At 39.0% G+C, this 15,316-nt stretch overlaps 1 protein-coding gene across 1 annotated transcript; it reads left to right on the top strand.

Moving 5' to 3' along the window:
* Positions 1-410: 410 nt before the first annotated feature.
* On the top strand, positions 411-14,404 carry PDK4 (pyruvate dehydrogenase kinase 4). The gene is made up of 11 exons (XM_004007738.6): positions 411-750; positions 1,752-1,893; positions 3,788-3,859; positions 4,593-4,777; positions 4,962-5,048; positions 5,519-5,596; positions 7,342-7,418; positions 9,488-9,586; positions 9,770-9,880; positions 10,312-10,425; positions 11,777-14,404. The coding sequence occupies exons 1-11, from the start codon at positions 636-638 to the stop codon at positions 11,918-11,920; spliced, it is 1,224 nt and encodes a 407-aa protein (XP_004007787.2). The 5' UTR covers positions 411-635; the 3' UTR covers positions 11,921-14,404.
* The last annotated feature ends 912 nt before the right edge of the window (positions 14,405-15,316 follow it).

Genomic DNA, 15,316 nt, shown 5'->3' with positions numbered 1-15,316 from the left:
GAGCAAGGACCAGTGATGTCTCCGAACGCAGATTTTTGGAAATAGTTTCTGGCCAGGAATGCGTGACATTGAGACAGCCGTCTCTAGTAAACAAGGACGGGTCTGGGCTGGCCACCAGCCCACGCTCTCCGGGGTCCTGTCCCAAGGGTCTGATCTTGAGCCCCCGTACCTCCTGACGTCCGCTCGGGCTTCCTGCTATCCCCTTACACCTGACAGCCTCTGGGGGCCAGGCCCCCGCGACCTGGAGGCGGGACCCAAAGTTCTTTATCTGAGCCGACTGGCGCAGCCCCAAGTTCAGGAAGCTCTCCAAGTCCCAGTGACTCCTCCCCTCTGGGGCGGGTGCGGGGTCGGGGGGAGTGGAGGGACGTGCAGGGAAACAAATAAAACCTCGGGAGGCGAGGGGAGGTGACAGGACACAAACTTGTCTCAAGCCACCTACGGCTCTGCAACTCACCGGCCGACTCCTCAACCGCGAAGCTCCCCCCTCCCCGGAACCTCAGCCCAGGCCGGGGCGCACGAGTCCGCTGGCCCACCTGCTCTCCCTGCCCGGACGCGTCCCGCCCCTTCTGCTGTCCCAGGTCAGCCTTCTCCCCACAAACCAGCCCCAGCTCCGGCCCGGGACGGTGGGCATCAAGATGAAGGCGGCACGCTTCGTGATGCGCAGCGCTGGCACCCTGATCCCCCGCGAGGTCGAGCATTTCTCGCGCTACAGCCCGTCTCCGCTGTCCATGAAGCAGCTGCTGGACTTCGGTGAGCGGGGAAGTGGGGCCCGGGAAGGTCTGGGGAGCTGCCTCAGCTTTCAGTCCCGGTATAGGGAGGACTCAGTAACTTAAAACAACCGGGGGCCGCTTTCCTGCGGAACCCTGGAACCTCGACGCCAGCACACTTTGTCTTTCTTAGATCTCCCTGCTTTCTCACAGTCTGTGCCTGCAGGTCAAGACCACTTGCAGCCCCGCTGATGCCTGCCAGAGGAGCTCACCCTCCTCCTTCTGTCCTAGCCTTTCAGTCGAAAGACTTTTTGCCTCCAGTCATCATTTAACAATACTGAAACTTCCCTTTGTCCCTAAAGAGGAAACGTTATCCCCTCCTTCATCGCATATTACTTCTTGGAGAAGATTCTTGTATTATTAAGTAGGCTTGAATTAATTGCTATTTTTTAACCTCTAGCCACCCTCCACAGGGTTCATCTCTCTGTAGTCCTAACAAATTTCTTTGTTTCTTTATCTTTATCGTTTTTTTCTGTATTTGCACTACTGCTGAAAATATTTGCAAACTTTCGGCAGAAAAATCTTATTAAGAAAATTTCAAGGATTTAAATATATTAGTATTTATCACTAGTCTGTAAACATCAAGACATCCTCCTCCTCACCCCTCCCAAACCCCCCCCAACCCCAATGTCCTTAATCCAGCTTCCTATCTAGAACTCTGAATGATGTTGTCTTCTCGACCTTGTTGTTGGATTGAATCCTGCACTCTTTTAGAAATACTAAGAGCCTTGGGATATTATGACTTCTTGGAAGTGAATCCTCATCAAAAAGAGAAAACAGTAATTCTCATATTTGGTCACTTTTTCTAAAAGAAAGAAACAGACGATAAAGAAGAAGATGCTTACTAATGAATTATAAGTAGATGCTTACTGCTGAGGGTGAAATAAAATTTCGTAATATATATGTGTGTGTGGATAGTTAATGCTACTCAAATATATAATTTAGGTACGTGTTTTTGAAAAAACTTAATGTTGTTTATTGCAGGTTCAGAAAACGCATGTGAAAGAACCTCTTTTGCATTTTTGCGACAAGAGTTGCCTGTGAGGCTAGCCAATATCCTGAAGGAAATTTATATACTCCCTGAACGACTAGTAAATACCTCTTCAGTGCAATTAGTTAAGAGCTGGTAAGTGGTGAACCATTCTGAAACAGTCTCTAGTTTTAAAACAGTTATCTGACTGTGAATTCTTACAATGTATTAAAATCTTAATTGGAAAACAGGTGGTCTGAACCTTAGCTATTTAGCAAGATGTAAAGAATTTTCTATTAATCTAGGGTAAGCTATCCTAAGGGCAGTTATAAAGCTATAAACCTGATAAAGTAGATATTTTCACAATATAATTTTTACCTCTAGAAGAAAATATGAAAAATAATCAACAGTTACCATACTTATGTTTTAAATCATAAAAAAGTTTGATATTGCAAAAAGAATCCTATGCTAGAAATAAGATACGGAATGACTACTATTTAGAGAGGGCCTAAAATGTCTTGCTGGCATTTGGCTATACCATTCAGAAACTAAGTGGAGAGTCTGGCTAGAATTAAAAATTGGGGAGTATTCTGAATAAAAAAAAAGAAGACATCAAAGATGGGGGCTTCCCTCATAGCTCAGTTGGTAAAGAATCCGCCTGCAATGCAGGAGACCCCGGTTCAATTCCTGGGCCAGCTAGATCCACTGGAGAAGGGATAGGCTACCCACTCCAGTATTCCTGGGCTTCCCTGGTGGCTCAGCTTGTAAAGAATCTGCCCGCAATGCGGGAGACCTGGGTTCGATCCCTGGGTTGGGAAGATCCCCTGGAGAAGGGAAAGGCTACCTACTCCAGTATTCTGGCCTGTACAGTCCATGGGGTCGCAAAAAGTAAGATGCAACTTTCACTCACTCACTCACTAATCTTTGTTGCTTACAAACCAACTAATGAAGCAGCTTCTGGATTCAAATCCCGGCTCTGTCCCTTCTTAGTTGTAAAAATCCTTGGTTAGTATCTCTTATCTCTAGGCCTCAAACCCCCTCATCTATTTTGGAAGAGAATGAAGATGATGCCTCAAAGGGATGTTTGGGTGCAATTAAATGAGGTAATCCATTTAAAGGCTCTGAGAAAGTACCTGGCCCACGGCCAGCACTCAGTTCAGTCATTATCTCTATCTGAAAATAAAGACTAAGTTAGGGAGAGTGCTGCTGCTGCTGTTGCTGCTGCTGCTGCTGCTAAGTTGCTTCAGTCGTGTCCGACTCTGTGCGACCCCAGAGATGGCAGCCTACCAGGCTCTTCCGTCCCTGGGATTCTCCAGGTAAGAACACTGGAGTGGGTTGCCATTTCCTTCTCCAAGGCATGAGAGTGAAAAGTGAAAGTGAAGTTGCTCAGTCGTGTCCAACTTTGTGATCCCATGGACTGCAGCCCACCAGGCTCCACTGTCCATGGGATTTTCCAAGCAAGAGTACTGGAGTGGGGTGCCATTGCCTTCTCTGGTTAGGGAGAGTAGATAACCCAAAGCAGCAGATTTTCAGAGAACAGAGGCAGATATATACCAGACCTTCACCCTAACCTACCTTTTACACAGCTCTTTGTTTATTGATTTAAGGAATATATGTATTATACAGTCATTAAACAGGGCAATCTGAAACACACACTCAATCCTTAGTATTTACTGCTGCTTTCAAGACTTCTAGAGTCTTGCTTTCAAGACTTCAAGACTTCTCCCATGAATGCAGTAGGAAAAAAGCATGAAGCCTTTCTGTAAAAGTTGTTTCTAAATGATTTTGCTATAAAAATAAAGACTCTTGACAAACAAAACAGAAAACTGACTAGTGATCTAGGATAGTTAAAATTTTAAGTTATTAAGTTGCGGGTTAAATCATTTTTGTTTTTCTAAGACATAATGTTTTCCAGATGTCTTGGAAGAAAGTTTTCATTTTAAATATACTTTCTCTCTTCAACTCTTTTGAAAGAAGCAATATATTTTCAGCCACCTGTAACTGACTATTCAATTTTAAAACTTAAAGCACACCTATTATTGCTTTGTAGGTATATGCAGAGCCTGATAGAGTTGGTGGAATTCCATGAGAAAAGCCCAGAGGACCAAAAGGCATTATCAGAGTAAGTGTTAGGCATTAGGACAAGTGTCTAAAACTTTGATTATAAACATCATATTATTCTTTAGAACTAACTTAAAGGATAATTTATAGTATTGTCCTGAATAGTAAATAACTACCCCCTTACAAATGACAAGTTTTGGCTTGCTGGGTTTTAAAAGTAATAGAGAACAATGGCATTGAACATGATTCTGAGAATGAAATATGTAGAGGGTTTTTTGAAAAAGGAAATCTATTTTTATTATAAATTTGGTATGATGATCATATTTGTAGGAGAACTTCCTATCACATGACCATGTCACTGGAGAGTAAACATTTTCTTTCAGAGTAACTGACAGTTTCTAGCTATAAGATTCTTTTCTAAATCTGACAAGAGATTTGGAGTTTCTTTCACGATGGCATTTTAGAGCCATCTCCAATCTGATTTATCTTTTTAATTGTTATTTTTTAAAAGAGAAGCCTTAGTGAACAACTAGAATGAAAACACCAGTCACAGAGCTGTTATTTTCACATGCAAGCTAAAAGCAAAATAAATCTGTTTATGAAACTGTCTCCTCTACTGGAGTCAAAGAGTCTGTAGTGAGAATCTAAATAAAGCTTCATCCAAACATTTTATCATTTGATTTGTGTAGACGGGTACTTGTAAAAAGCTTTAACCTTCTTTGAAGTAATCTAAGAAATAGAAATTAATGAAACTGACTTGAACCTCTATCAACCATAAATGTATCTTGGCTTAGTTTTGTAGATACTCTCATCAAAGTTCGAAACAGACACCATGATGTAATTCCTACAATGGCACAGGGAGTCCTGGAATATAAAGATGCCTGTACAGCTGACCCAGTCACCAATCAAAATCTTCAGTATTTCTTGGATCGATTTTACATGAATCGTATTTCTACCCGGATGCTGATGAACCAGCACAGTAAGTTAGTTCGTCACGATAGTCTTGATACATATAGAGATGGCTGGAGAATATAAGCTGTGCTCGAACTAGACACTTCACTACGTGGTGGGTCACATTCTTTCTCAGTGGTAGTTCTTATTATCATTATCTTATTATCTTATCAATTTTTATAATGATGTTCTTTGTTTTTATTTTTCAACAGTCCTTATATTTAGTGACCTACAGACAGGAAACCCAAGCCTCATTGGAAGCATTGATCCAAACTGTGATGTGGTGGCAGTGGTCCAAGGTAATTTGTAGATTTCTGCACTTCCCTTATTGAAAGTGTACAGTATCTGATGGATGGTAATGTACGCTATCTGAAGTGTACACTTGTCTAGTCAGTTGAGGTGACTCTCTGAATGAATTCATATTCAGAGTGTTCATGTTTTTATAAATTCTGTAATGAAGGTCCTTCACGTTTGAGAGTCAGGTGTTTAAATATTCATTATAAAAAATCCAAACATCAGTAGCTAATGTGCCATATTCTCATGTATTGTATTTGATCTTTGATGTGCACATATTCTTATAGTAATAGCTATAACTTACACATTGTCTTCATTTTTTTCAATAAAATATTAAAAAGGTATTTTAATATACATAAACCTGAACTCTAATGACTATTTTAGGTTAAAGATAGTGTATACACTGATGATCACTTGAAAATTTCACTTGGCATAAATTCATTTAATCATTATGAAAACCACACTTCCATTCCAGATGCCTTTGAGTGTTCCAAGATGCTTTGTGATCAGTATTATTTAACATCTCCAGAATTAAAGCTAACACAAGTGAATGGTAAGTTATAAATTAGATATATTTTAATCTGTAGAAAATTCAGTGTTCTCCCAGTATGATTTCTTCCTGTAAATACAAAGCAATTTCTGTGTTCCTTTTTTCCCTTCTGAACTTGCCTAGAATTTTTACAGTTTTTTTTTTTTTTGAAGCCAAGGCTCTCTTTATCTCAACTGGAAAGTTCCAATTGAGTATATTCACTTGCTAAAGACAATTCATAAAGAATGGTTTGAGCAGATAATGTAGGATTTAGAGCAGCAGCTAAGTTCCAGTATCTTAGATCAAAGAAAGATTGCTAACTTCAGAATGTGGTGATAAGGCAGGCAGAGTAGGAAGAACCACTTGGTAGTGGAGATATATTCCTAAGGAGGTTACTTATCAGACCTGAAAACAAAAATACTTTAAACTGTATTATAGGAAAGAAGCCAGTCATAGAAGGACAAATACTATGTGCCTGCACTTACGTAAGGCATCAAAAATAGTCAAGCTCATAGAAGTAGAGTTGAATGGTGGTTGCCAGAAGCTGGAGAGGGGAAATAGGGAGCTGCTATTCAGTAGGTATAAAGTTTCAGTTATGCAAGATGAATAAGTTCTAGAGATCTGCTCTACAGCACTACTCTTATAGTTATTGCATAGTTAAATATTTAAGGTATATCTCCTGTTAAATGTTTTTATCAAAAATTAAAAAAAATTTTTTTTTTCATGTAAGTGTACACCATGGTTTTGGAAGCAGAACATACTTCAGAAGGGCTTCCCACACTGCCTGAAGTAATAACAGGATGAGAACAGTGCACTATTTTTATCTTATCCCATAGTTGCTTCTCAAAGCAAGACTATACACTTAAATTGGAATAACCTTCTCCTTGCCACTCAAAGTAAACATCTTTTTCAAGTAATCATTGTACAGGAACAATATTTGTTGGTGGAGAGAATTTAAATCAAGTTGCTCAAATTAAGAGTACCCTAGCTCATGGATTTGGGAAAGGGAAATGGAATTGATGGCTAAACTAGAAGTAGGGGTGGACTGAAAAATACTTCTCAGCATTAACAGAAATGTTGCGTAATACTTGCAGATAAACTGCTTGAACTGTTTGCTAAAATAAAGAGGAAATTGTGCCAGGCCTTGTTTTCAAACTCTGCCAAGGCCTGAAACCCTGAAGAATAATACTTTTATTTTTCTTTTCAGAGTATTATGAGGTTTTTGTTTCTGTTTTCTGTAGCCTCTTGGTGAAATTTAGGCATATTTAGCCTATGGGATTTTATGTTTAATTCACAAAAATCAAGAATAATCAGATGGGTTATTTTCCCACGCATTAAAAATATAAAAATTATGGCTAGCTAGCATCAATTGTGATGTTATTGTAGACTTTTACATTTATTTTTCTTATTTCTTAAAATGCATATAATTTTAACTCTGCAAGTGTTCAACACAAAAGTTTTGAAAGTAGAAATAACATCCACATAATCTAATGTAGAGCATCCTCATTTTACATTTATCTGGCTTTATGTATTTGTACAGAAATGCAAAAATTAAATCATAGAGCACTAAGAAGCAACTGTAATAGCATTTTGAAAATAAGCCAGCTGTGTTTACTGTTTGAAAGGGAAGGTTCTAAGGTAGGATTTTAGAGGAGGGTGGGGAGTATCTCAATTCTGTTCAAGTCTAAAATATTAATCAAATAGATATGAAAATATATTTTAATGAAACATTTGTTTCCCAATTCTAAATGAGCTCTATTTTTTTCTAGTAAAATTTCCAGGCCAACCAATTCATATTGTGTATGTTCCATCTCACCTTCATCATATGCTCTTTGAATTATTCAAGGTAAGACACTTCACAATAACTGCATTTTTTAAAAAAAGTTCACTGGTTACATTTTTATTTCATATATCATCCTCTACTAAACAGAAGCCTCACTCTCTTCTCCCAAGCATGCTTCTATGTTCTAACAGAAAGAAGCTTCAGTTAATGTTTGAAAGGGTGCATGCAGTTCCTCGTAGCATCAACACGTATTTGAGAATGTACAATATGACCCACTATGTCACACTGCTCCCTGTTCCCATTATATTTTCAGGTGTTCAACAAAGCACTGGTTATTCGTGCATTCATTAAGGAAGGTCATGGGGTGAATGCTTCAGTGACCGAGGCCTGTTTACCTCCACCCCCATGGCCGGTCCAACTCCAAATCCAGAAATTCAGGCCCAGAATTACTGGAGGTGGCAGGGCCCCAGTCTATGACAAGAATATACTCGGAGGACAGTCAGCTCCTTCAGTGATCTACTGTAATGTGAATGTGCACCACCTGGGAGTTTTGTTAAAATTCAGATTCTGTGGGTCTGGGATTGGGCCTGAGATTCCAAACTTCTAATACGCTAACAGTTTTTGCGGCTGGTCCACGGTCCACACTTTCCATAGCAGGACAGTATGGTGTGTGTGTGCTAAGTCACTTCAGTCGTGTCCAACTCTTTGTGACGTTATGGACTGTAGCCCACCAGGCTCCTCTGTCCCTGGGATTCTCCAGGCCAGAATAGTGGAGTGGGTTGCCATGCCCTCCTCCAAGGGATGTTCCCAATGCAAGGATCGAACCTGCGTCTCTGGCGTCTCCTGCATCGTCAGGCAGGTTCTTCACCACTAGAGGCACCTGGGAAGCCCAAACAGCTGCACGGTGTTTCTCAGACTTTACTGTGCATCACAGTCACTACAGGCCTTGTTAAGTACGGATTCTTCTGCCTATCTCAGAGATTCTGATACCCTGGACCTGAGAACGTGCATTTCTAACAAGCTCTTAGAGGAGGTGGCTGTTACAGGTCTGCGATAGTCAGGTACTAAGGATCAAATCCTGTCCCAGGTTCTAAGCCCACACTGAAACTCTTATCCTTACCCCAAAAGATAGAAAAACACTTTAAAGCTTTGTGATGGTTCCTGAGTCCCTGGCCTGGAGAGGAGGAAGCCTTAAAAAAAATATGTGAAATCTGCCTCTAAGATAACTCAGAGAACCCACTATTTCCTAACTTATTCTAATACTAGTGCAATGAGGTATTGATTGTACTACAAACATCTGATCTATTTTATTTCACTTCAGCTAATGATTAGAACTTAACATTGTTATATAGAAACCGGAAAGCAGATAACCTAACAGAAGGGTAGGAGAAAAATGGGTAAAATAAACCAAACTTTGTATGAAATTCATCTAGCTGTCTGAAAACTTATTTGGGTTTCTTTCTGTTAAAGGACAAAGACACTTTTTTGTTGATTTTATTTACTTTTAAATTGCATGGTTCAACTCATAAAAGGATAGTAAATAATTCTAAATTAAATTTCAATTTGCATTTGATTATCATCTTAACTTCTACCAGTGATGTTATTTTGCCATCATTGGTAAAAGTTAAGATGATAATCAAATGCAAATTGAAGTTTAATTTAGAATTATTTACTATCCTTTTACATAGTAACAGCATTTTCCCATCAAATTTTATAAAAGCCAATAAATTGGTTCAATGATTCACTGTTTATTTGTTATGTAATAATCTTTGGTGCTGAGATGTAAAATGTAATGGAAAGTCAGAAAAGAGAGAGCCAGGAAATGGACTATAAAAACCAATTTCTACATTTAAATTAAGCTTACAAATAAGAATTTGACAGCTAGCAGAATTGTTTTTCCATTAGACATTACTCCCAAGAGCTATATTACATGATAAATGAATATTTTTCATTATTACATTCTGCATGACACATTCATAAATGGCTATTCACAGAGCTATTTTACTCCTAACTTAAAAAGTAAAATAAGAACTTTGAATTACCCTCTGTGCTTTCATTTTAAACATAAAAACAATTATTTATTGTCCCTCATTCTTGTGCCACTGAATACCTTGTGGTTTTGTTTTCTTTAGAATGCAATGAGGGCCACAGTTGAACACCAGGAAAACTGGCCTTCCCTGACACCAATTGAGGTGACTGTTGTCTTGGGGAAAGAAGATCTTACAATTAAGGTAACTATTCTGTTTTTTCTTTTGAGCCCTTAAGAGAATTTTAAAAAAGGAGTCAATAATAATAAAGCTCTCTGCTTTGAGCTACAGATCAAAGTCATGTACACCAGGTGAAGACAAGACATTTTTGTATAGACAAATACACATTGTTTTTAGCATACAGCTCTGATGACTTGTTTGTTTAAGATTTCAGACAGAGGAGGTGGTGTTCCCCTGAGAGTCATTGATCGTCTCTTTAGTTACACGTACTCCACTGCACCAACGCCTGTGATGGATAATCCCCGGAATGCTCCGCTGGTAAGACCAATTAAATTGCTAAGCTCATCCCGGCCACCTAGTTCTAACGCATGAAAGTGAAAAGTGAAAGTGAAAAGTGAAAGTGAAGTCACTCAGTCGTGTCCGACTCCTAGCGACCCCATGGACTACAGCCTACCAGGCTCCTCCATCCATGGGATTTGCCAGCAAGAGTACTGGAGTGGGGTGCCATTGCCTTCTCCAAGAACAAGGATTACAAGGATGTATTTAGGCAAATTAATCAGTTAGTTAAACTGGGCATGGGGGATATGAGAAGGAATGATAAAGCCAACTAAGAAACAGTTATCCAAGGGGTTTCTGATTGGAAGCAGGCGATATGTGTCTAAGTTCTAGGACATCAGTATCAGGGAATCTATTTTGTATTTCTATGATCGTGTTCACTTCTTTGTCAGTAACTGATCTTTCCCTTCCAGGCTGGTTTTGGTTACGGCTTACCGATTTCTCGTCTCTATGCCAAGTACTTTCAAGGAGATCTAAATCTCTACTCTTTGCCAGGATACGGAACTGATGCTATCATCTACTTAAAGGTAACCTTTAAATCCAATATTAAAAAAAAATTTCTGAAAAGACTGCTTCTGGGTTCTACGGTCCATGGGGAACACCCCAAACTGAGTTAGCACAAATATTGACTACAAGCCATTACATTTTCTGTTTGGTATGTGTAAATATACTGATTAATATTTAGTATGGTAATATGCCAAAAAGGAAGTGAGGCAACCCTGCCTGCCTCAATGAAGTAAAATGGTTTCCCGAGAAGCGCAGTATTTCTGAGTGAGGAGATGCTCTCTTGAATTTTTCAAGGCAGCTTGACATCTATGAGAATAGCTGTAGTTTTGTTTTACTTAAGCTTGTGGGAAATGCATATATGCTAATAATGTTTCAGCCTAGAAGGCAAGATACTCAAGACCTTAAACTGACCTTAAGCTGACCTTATTAGAAATCCAGGGAGAGGAAAGCTGACAGCTAAGAAGCTGTCAATGGGGTGCCTGGCATTTCCTGTTTAAACTTTAAAACTAGGTACATGTTTTTTCCATTTGTGATAAAGCCTCAATTTATTTGTTAAGGTCACTGTCCTGATTCTGGTTAATCATTTGCCAACTAGTTCAAATGAAAATACATTCACAGTCATTAGCAACGAAAACGTTAAGCTTCCAGACTCCTGTTTTCTGCAAGGGAATTATTTATTACCTGGTCATAGGACACCTGAAATAGTTAATGTATTCATTTCTTAAACAGTAAAAATGTCTTCAATGTATTGAGAAAGATTAATGTATTATAGATCTACAGTATCAGACTTTAACAGATCAATAGTATCAGGTTAGGAGTCTCACTTTATTACATATACAGACGTTTTGCCTGGAAATACCTATTTGTCTATTTTTATTCAACTTTATGACACTAGCAATATCCAGATAAGGGGCATGTGTAACTACTGAACTCAAATACTGTTCCCTAATTTATTTTGTTGTTCAGTCACTAAGCCGTGTCTGGCTCTTTGCGACACCATGGACCGCAGCACGCCAGGCTTCCCTGTCCTTCGCTTATCTCCCAGAGTTTGCTCAAACTCATACCCACTGTGTCAGTGATGCTATCTAACCCTTTCATTCTCTGCCACCCTCTTCTCCTCTTGCCCTCCTAATGTATAATTGTATATATACCGTTTCAGCCCCCATAGGGTATAGATAATATTTATTTTTCAATTTTCTTTCATACAGTGCCTACCATACCATGGACTCTTGGTGTGCTCTTATTACTAAATTAATTAAAAGAATGTATTTGAATGTTTGAATGCTTACCTCTGAGTTTGTGTTGAGCAATCACTTTGGGTACAAATTACGCAATGAATAATTTCTCTGGTTTGATTTTTCCTTCCTTCAGGCTCTGTCTTCTGAGTCCATAGAAAAACTCCCAGTCTTTAACAAATCAGCCTTCAAACATTATCAGACGAGCAGCGAGGCTGGAGACTGGTGTATCCCAAGCAAGGAACCAAAGAACCTGGCAAAGGAAAACGTGGCTGTGTGAGGAGGGACTTGCGGACACGCTAAGGGATCAAAGTGGGTCTGTGCCAGGGCTGCTTCCTGAACGTTTGCCTGTGAACTCTCGTTTCCTCAAAAACAAGCAACAGCAACAAAAACTCCTTGATCTGAACACTGATGTGACGGGAAGAGAGCTCCTTTCTGTGACCCAGGCGAGCACAGTGCAGGACCACAGGACTAACGGCTGGCCAGCTCTGTATTCTCCTAACTTAGAATAATGCATGAGTTTGTATCAAATCCTGAAGAAGGAATAAGCCTGTTTACCATCTCTTTATCAACAAAAAGGGGAATGAGTGAGAAGGGAGGTGAAGGCTAGCAGTTTCAACCGACAGATACTTTAGGCCATTGATTGATGTCATCAGATATTGGTATTTATGGCAGTACTTTCCTGTCACTCAAAGGATGAGGGCTTATTTTATACTGTATGATTACAAATGTATGTAAACATATATTTCATAAATACCTATGCATTCTAGACGTGAAAAGTCAGTGACTAAGATAACATTTACTTTGAATGAGGACAAATGAGCCAACACGCTTTATTCAAAGTTGCAGCCAAGGCCTGGGTCTATGTAAAAACTCGGAAGAAAGCCCCTTCTGATAAATACAGTGCCTTTACTATGTTGCTTTTCCTGTTCACCCCTCAAATAAGAGGTGAGCACTTATTGCAAGGTGCATATGTCTTGGCTGAATTTCAAATGTGCACTGAATTCTGGATGTTGGCAGCTGGACGGGGAGAACAATTGCCAAAGTGATAGCAAAACCTCACCTTTCTTTGCTTCTAAATGAAACAGAAGTAGATTGGAAAAACCAGTATTAGAGAAAGAAATCAGGCATTCAGAATCTAACTCAGTAGGAAGGGCTGTTCTCCACCCTGCAGTGGTGGTAATCCAAAGGCATCTATTTTCTAGGCTTAAAGAGATATATATTTTTATATATTTAATTATGTTCTCTACACTCCACCATTAACATCTGATAAAAATTTGTAATTAACAAATGGTTCAAGAACGTTGGAATTTAAATACTTCCTGGAGTATTTTAAACAAATAGCCTGTGGGTAAGAAGACTCGATGGACGTGAGTCTGAGTGAACTCCAGGAGTTGGTGATGGACAGGGAGGCCTGGCGTGCTGCGATTCACGGGGTCGCAAAGAGTCGGACACGACTGAGCGACTGAACTGAACTGAACTGAACTGCAGAGGTTTTCACGCCATGGATGGGTGCTTTCATTTGTAAATTGTTGTGAATGAGAGCTAATGCCTGAAAGCTGTAATGCATATGGCACTTTTGGGGAGTTCAGGTGGAATGTGCAGGTGGACAGGGCAGTCTAGCATATTCCTCTCAGAGAAGAAACGAAGAAACAAAAGGAGAGAAGGAAGGAAAGAAGAAAGATGGGAAAGGAGGAGAGAGGGAAGCAGAAGGCAAGCATCTTGCTATATTCCCCATAAATTATTTCAAGAAATGACCCATATTATCATGGATAAATTATTGACAAGAGGATGAATTGGTGTTTTTCAAAATAGTATGGCTTCTTTCCGTGGTTTTTTTCACTCTTACAAGATAATAGGCTTTTACGAGATAATAGACTCTTCTGTGAAACCGGAATATTAAAAACAAAAAACAGCTAGCATTTTCTGTTTTGTAAAATAATCAGTACCATCCATATGTTGGAGTTAACATTTGTGTTTAATTTTCTCATGGCCTAGTGTTGTGCTTCTGGTAGTGACCATAGAAGGCTCACACGATTTGCTGCGGATTTCAGATTTTATCATCGGAAGTCCTGGAGGTGACTTTCTCGATTGTGGGACTCTGGCTCATGCATTTATTGACTATATACAACTATTTGCAATAGAATATTTGACTTTTCAAAAATCTAAACATTTTTGCATGTAAATATTTGTGTTTACCAAAAGAATTAAAGCAATTGATTAATAGTTAGTGAAATACTGTGAACTGTCTTTAAGACACTAGAGAAAAAGAAACGTTGGTATCTCAGTAACATCAAATGTGTAAATGGAGCTCTATAAAACAGAAATGGTCCATATTGGTATTGGTGAAATCTGTGGAAGAGCTTTAGGATCCTAGTGGATGGAAACTGAATGTTCAGGCCCACTTAAATTATTAATATATAAATTGTGTTTCTGTGTCTAGGTTATGTACAGAGAAATGTGATAATTTTTATAATAAATATTTTTTATTATAATGATACATGTAATCTTTTAAAGTGCTTTTCTTAAATTAATGGAAAATACTAAGAAGAATTTGAGGTAAAAGTTTTCCTCACTTTACATCAAACCTCATTTATATATTGGTTTTAGAAAAACTTAAAATCTTAATTTTAAAATGAAAGATAAACACCTTATAGCATTCCAGAAATTTCTGATTGTCCTTTGCTTTCTTGGTTATGCCCCAATAACACACAGTAAAATGTATGTTTATCTACATGAATAAATTAAATAATCAGTCTTGTAATGCATGTATTCTCTACATTTTGGGGATAAATCTACTTTAAAGTCTCACTTAGTGACTGTATTTGCAAATACAGTAGAGTATCAAAAGAGTTACCTAGATAATTTAGATTCGCAAACAATTAATAGATTAAACATCTGAATAATAATACAGTACCAATATGATAGAAGTACTAAATTAAGTGGTGGCATTTTTATCTTTGTGAAGTTCACACTCTTTCTTTACTAATTTAATTCTCTTTTATCAGTTGACAACCTTCTCTGCTCACCTCCATAATGCCCTTATTGCAGAGTTTGTAACAGAAGTAATAGAGGGAGTGAAGGAGAGAGGGAGGCGGAAGCGAGGAAGAGAAGAAGGGAGGGAGGGTAAAGAGAAAAGCAATTAGAATAAAATACAATTAGTGGAATGAGTTTGCCATAACTGAATACTAAAATCTTGTCAGGGTAATCATCAGTTAAGTCGCTCAGTCAAGTCTGACTCTTTGCGACCCCATGGACTACAGCACGCCGTGTCCATCACTAACTCCCAGAGTTTATTCAAACTCATATCCATTCAGTTGGTGATGCCTTCCAACCATTTCATCCTCTGTCGTCCCCTTCTCCTCCTGCCTTCAATCTTTCCCAGCATCAAGGTCCTTACAAATAAGTCAGTTTTTCGCATCAGGTAGCCAAAGTATTGGAGTTTCAGCTTCAGCATCAGTCCTTCCAATGAACACTCAGGACTGATCTCCTTTACGATGGACTGGTTGGATGTCCTTGCAGTCCAACAGACTCTCAAGAGTCTTCTCCAACACCACAGTTTAAAAGCATCAATTCTTCAGCACTCAGCTTTCTTTATAGTCCAACTCTCACATCCATACATGACTACTGGAAAAACCATAACCTTGACTAGATGGACCTTAGTCGGCAAAGTAAT

Source organism: Ovis aries, chromosome 4, assembly GCF_016772045.2.
Source record: "Ovis aries strain OAR_USU_Benz2616 breed Rambouillet chromosome 4, ARS-UI_Ramb_v3.0, whole genome shotgun sequence".
Classification (NCBI taxonomy): Eukaryota; Metazoa; Chordata; class Mammalia; order Artiodactyla; family Bovidae; genus Ovis; species Ovis aries.
This window is presented reverse-complemented; position numbering and strand designations above follow the sequence as displayed.

Bases quoted from the DNA above. Each gene is read 5' to 3' on its own strand.
- PDK4 (XM_004007738.6), top strand. From the start codon at position 636: ATGAAGGCGGCACGCTTCGTGATGCGCAGCGCTGGCACCCTGATCCCC. The intron at 1,894-3,787 runs GTAAGTGGTGAA...ATTGCTTTGTAG, and splicing joins GTGCAATTAGTTAAGAGCTG to GTATATGCAGAGCCTGATAG. The intron at 5,597-7,341 runs GTAAGTTATAAA...ATTTTTTTCTAG, and splicing joins AAAGCTAACACAAGTGAATG to TAAAATTTCCAGGCCAACCA.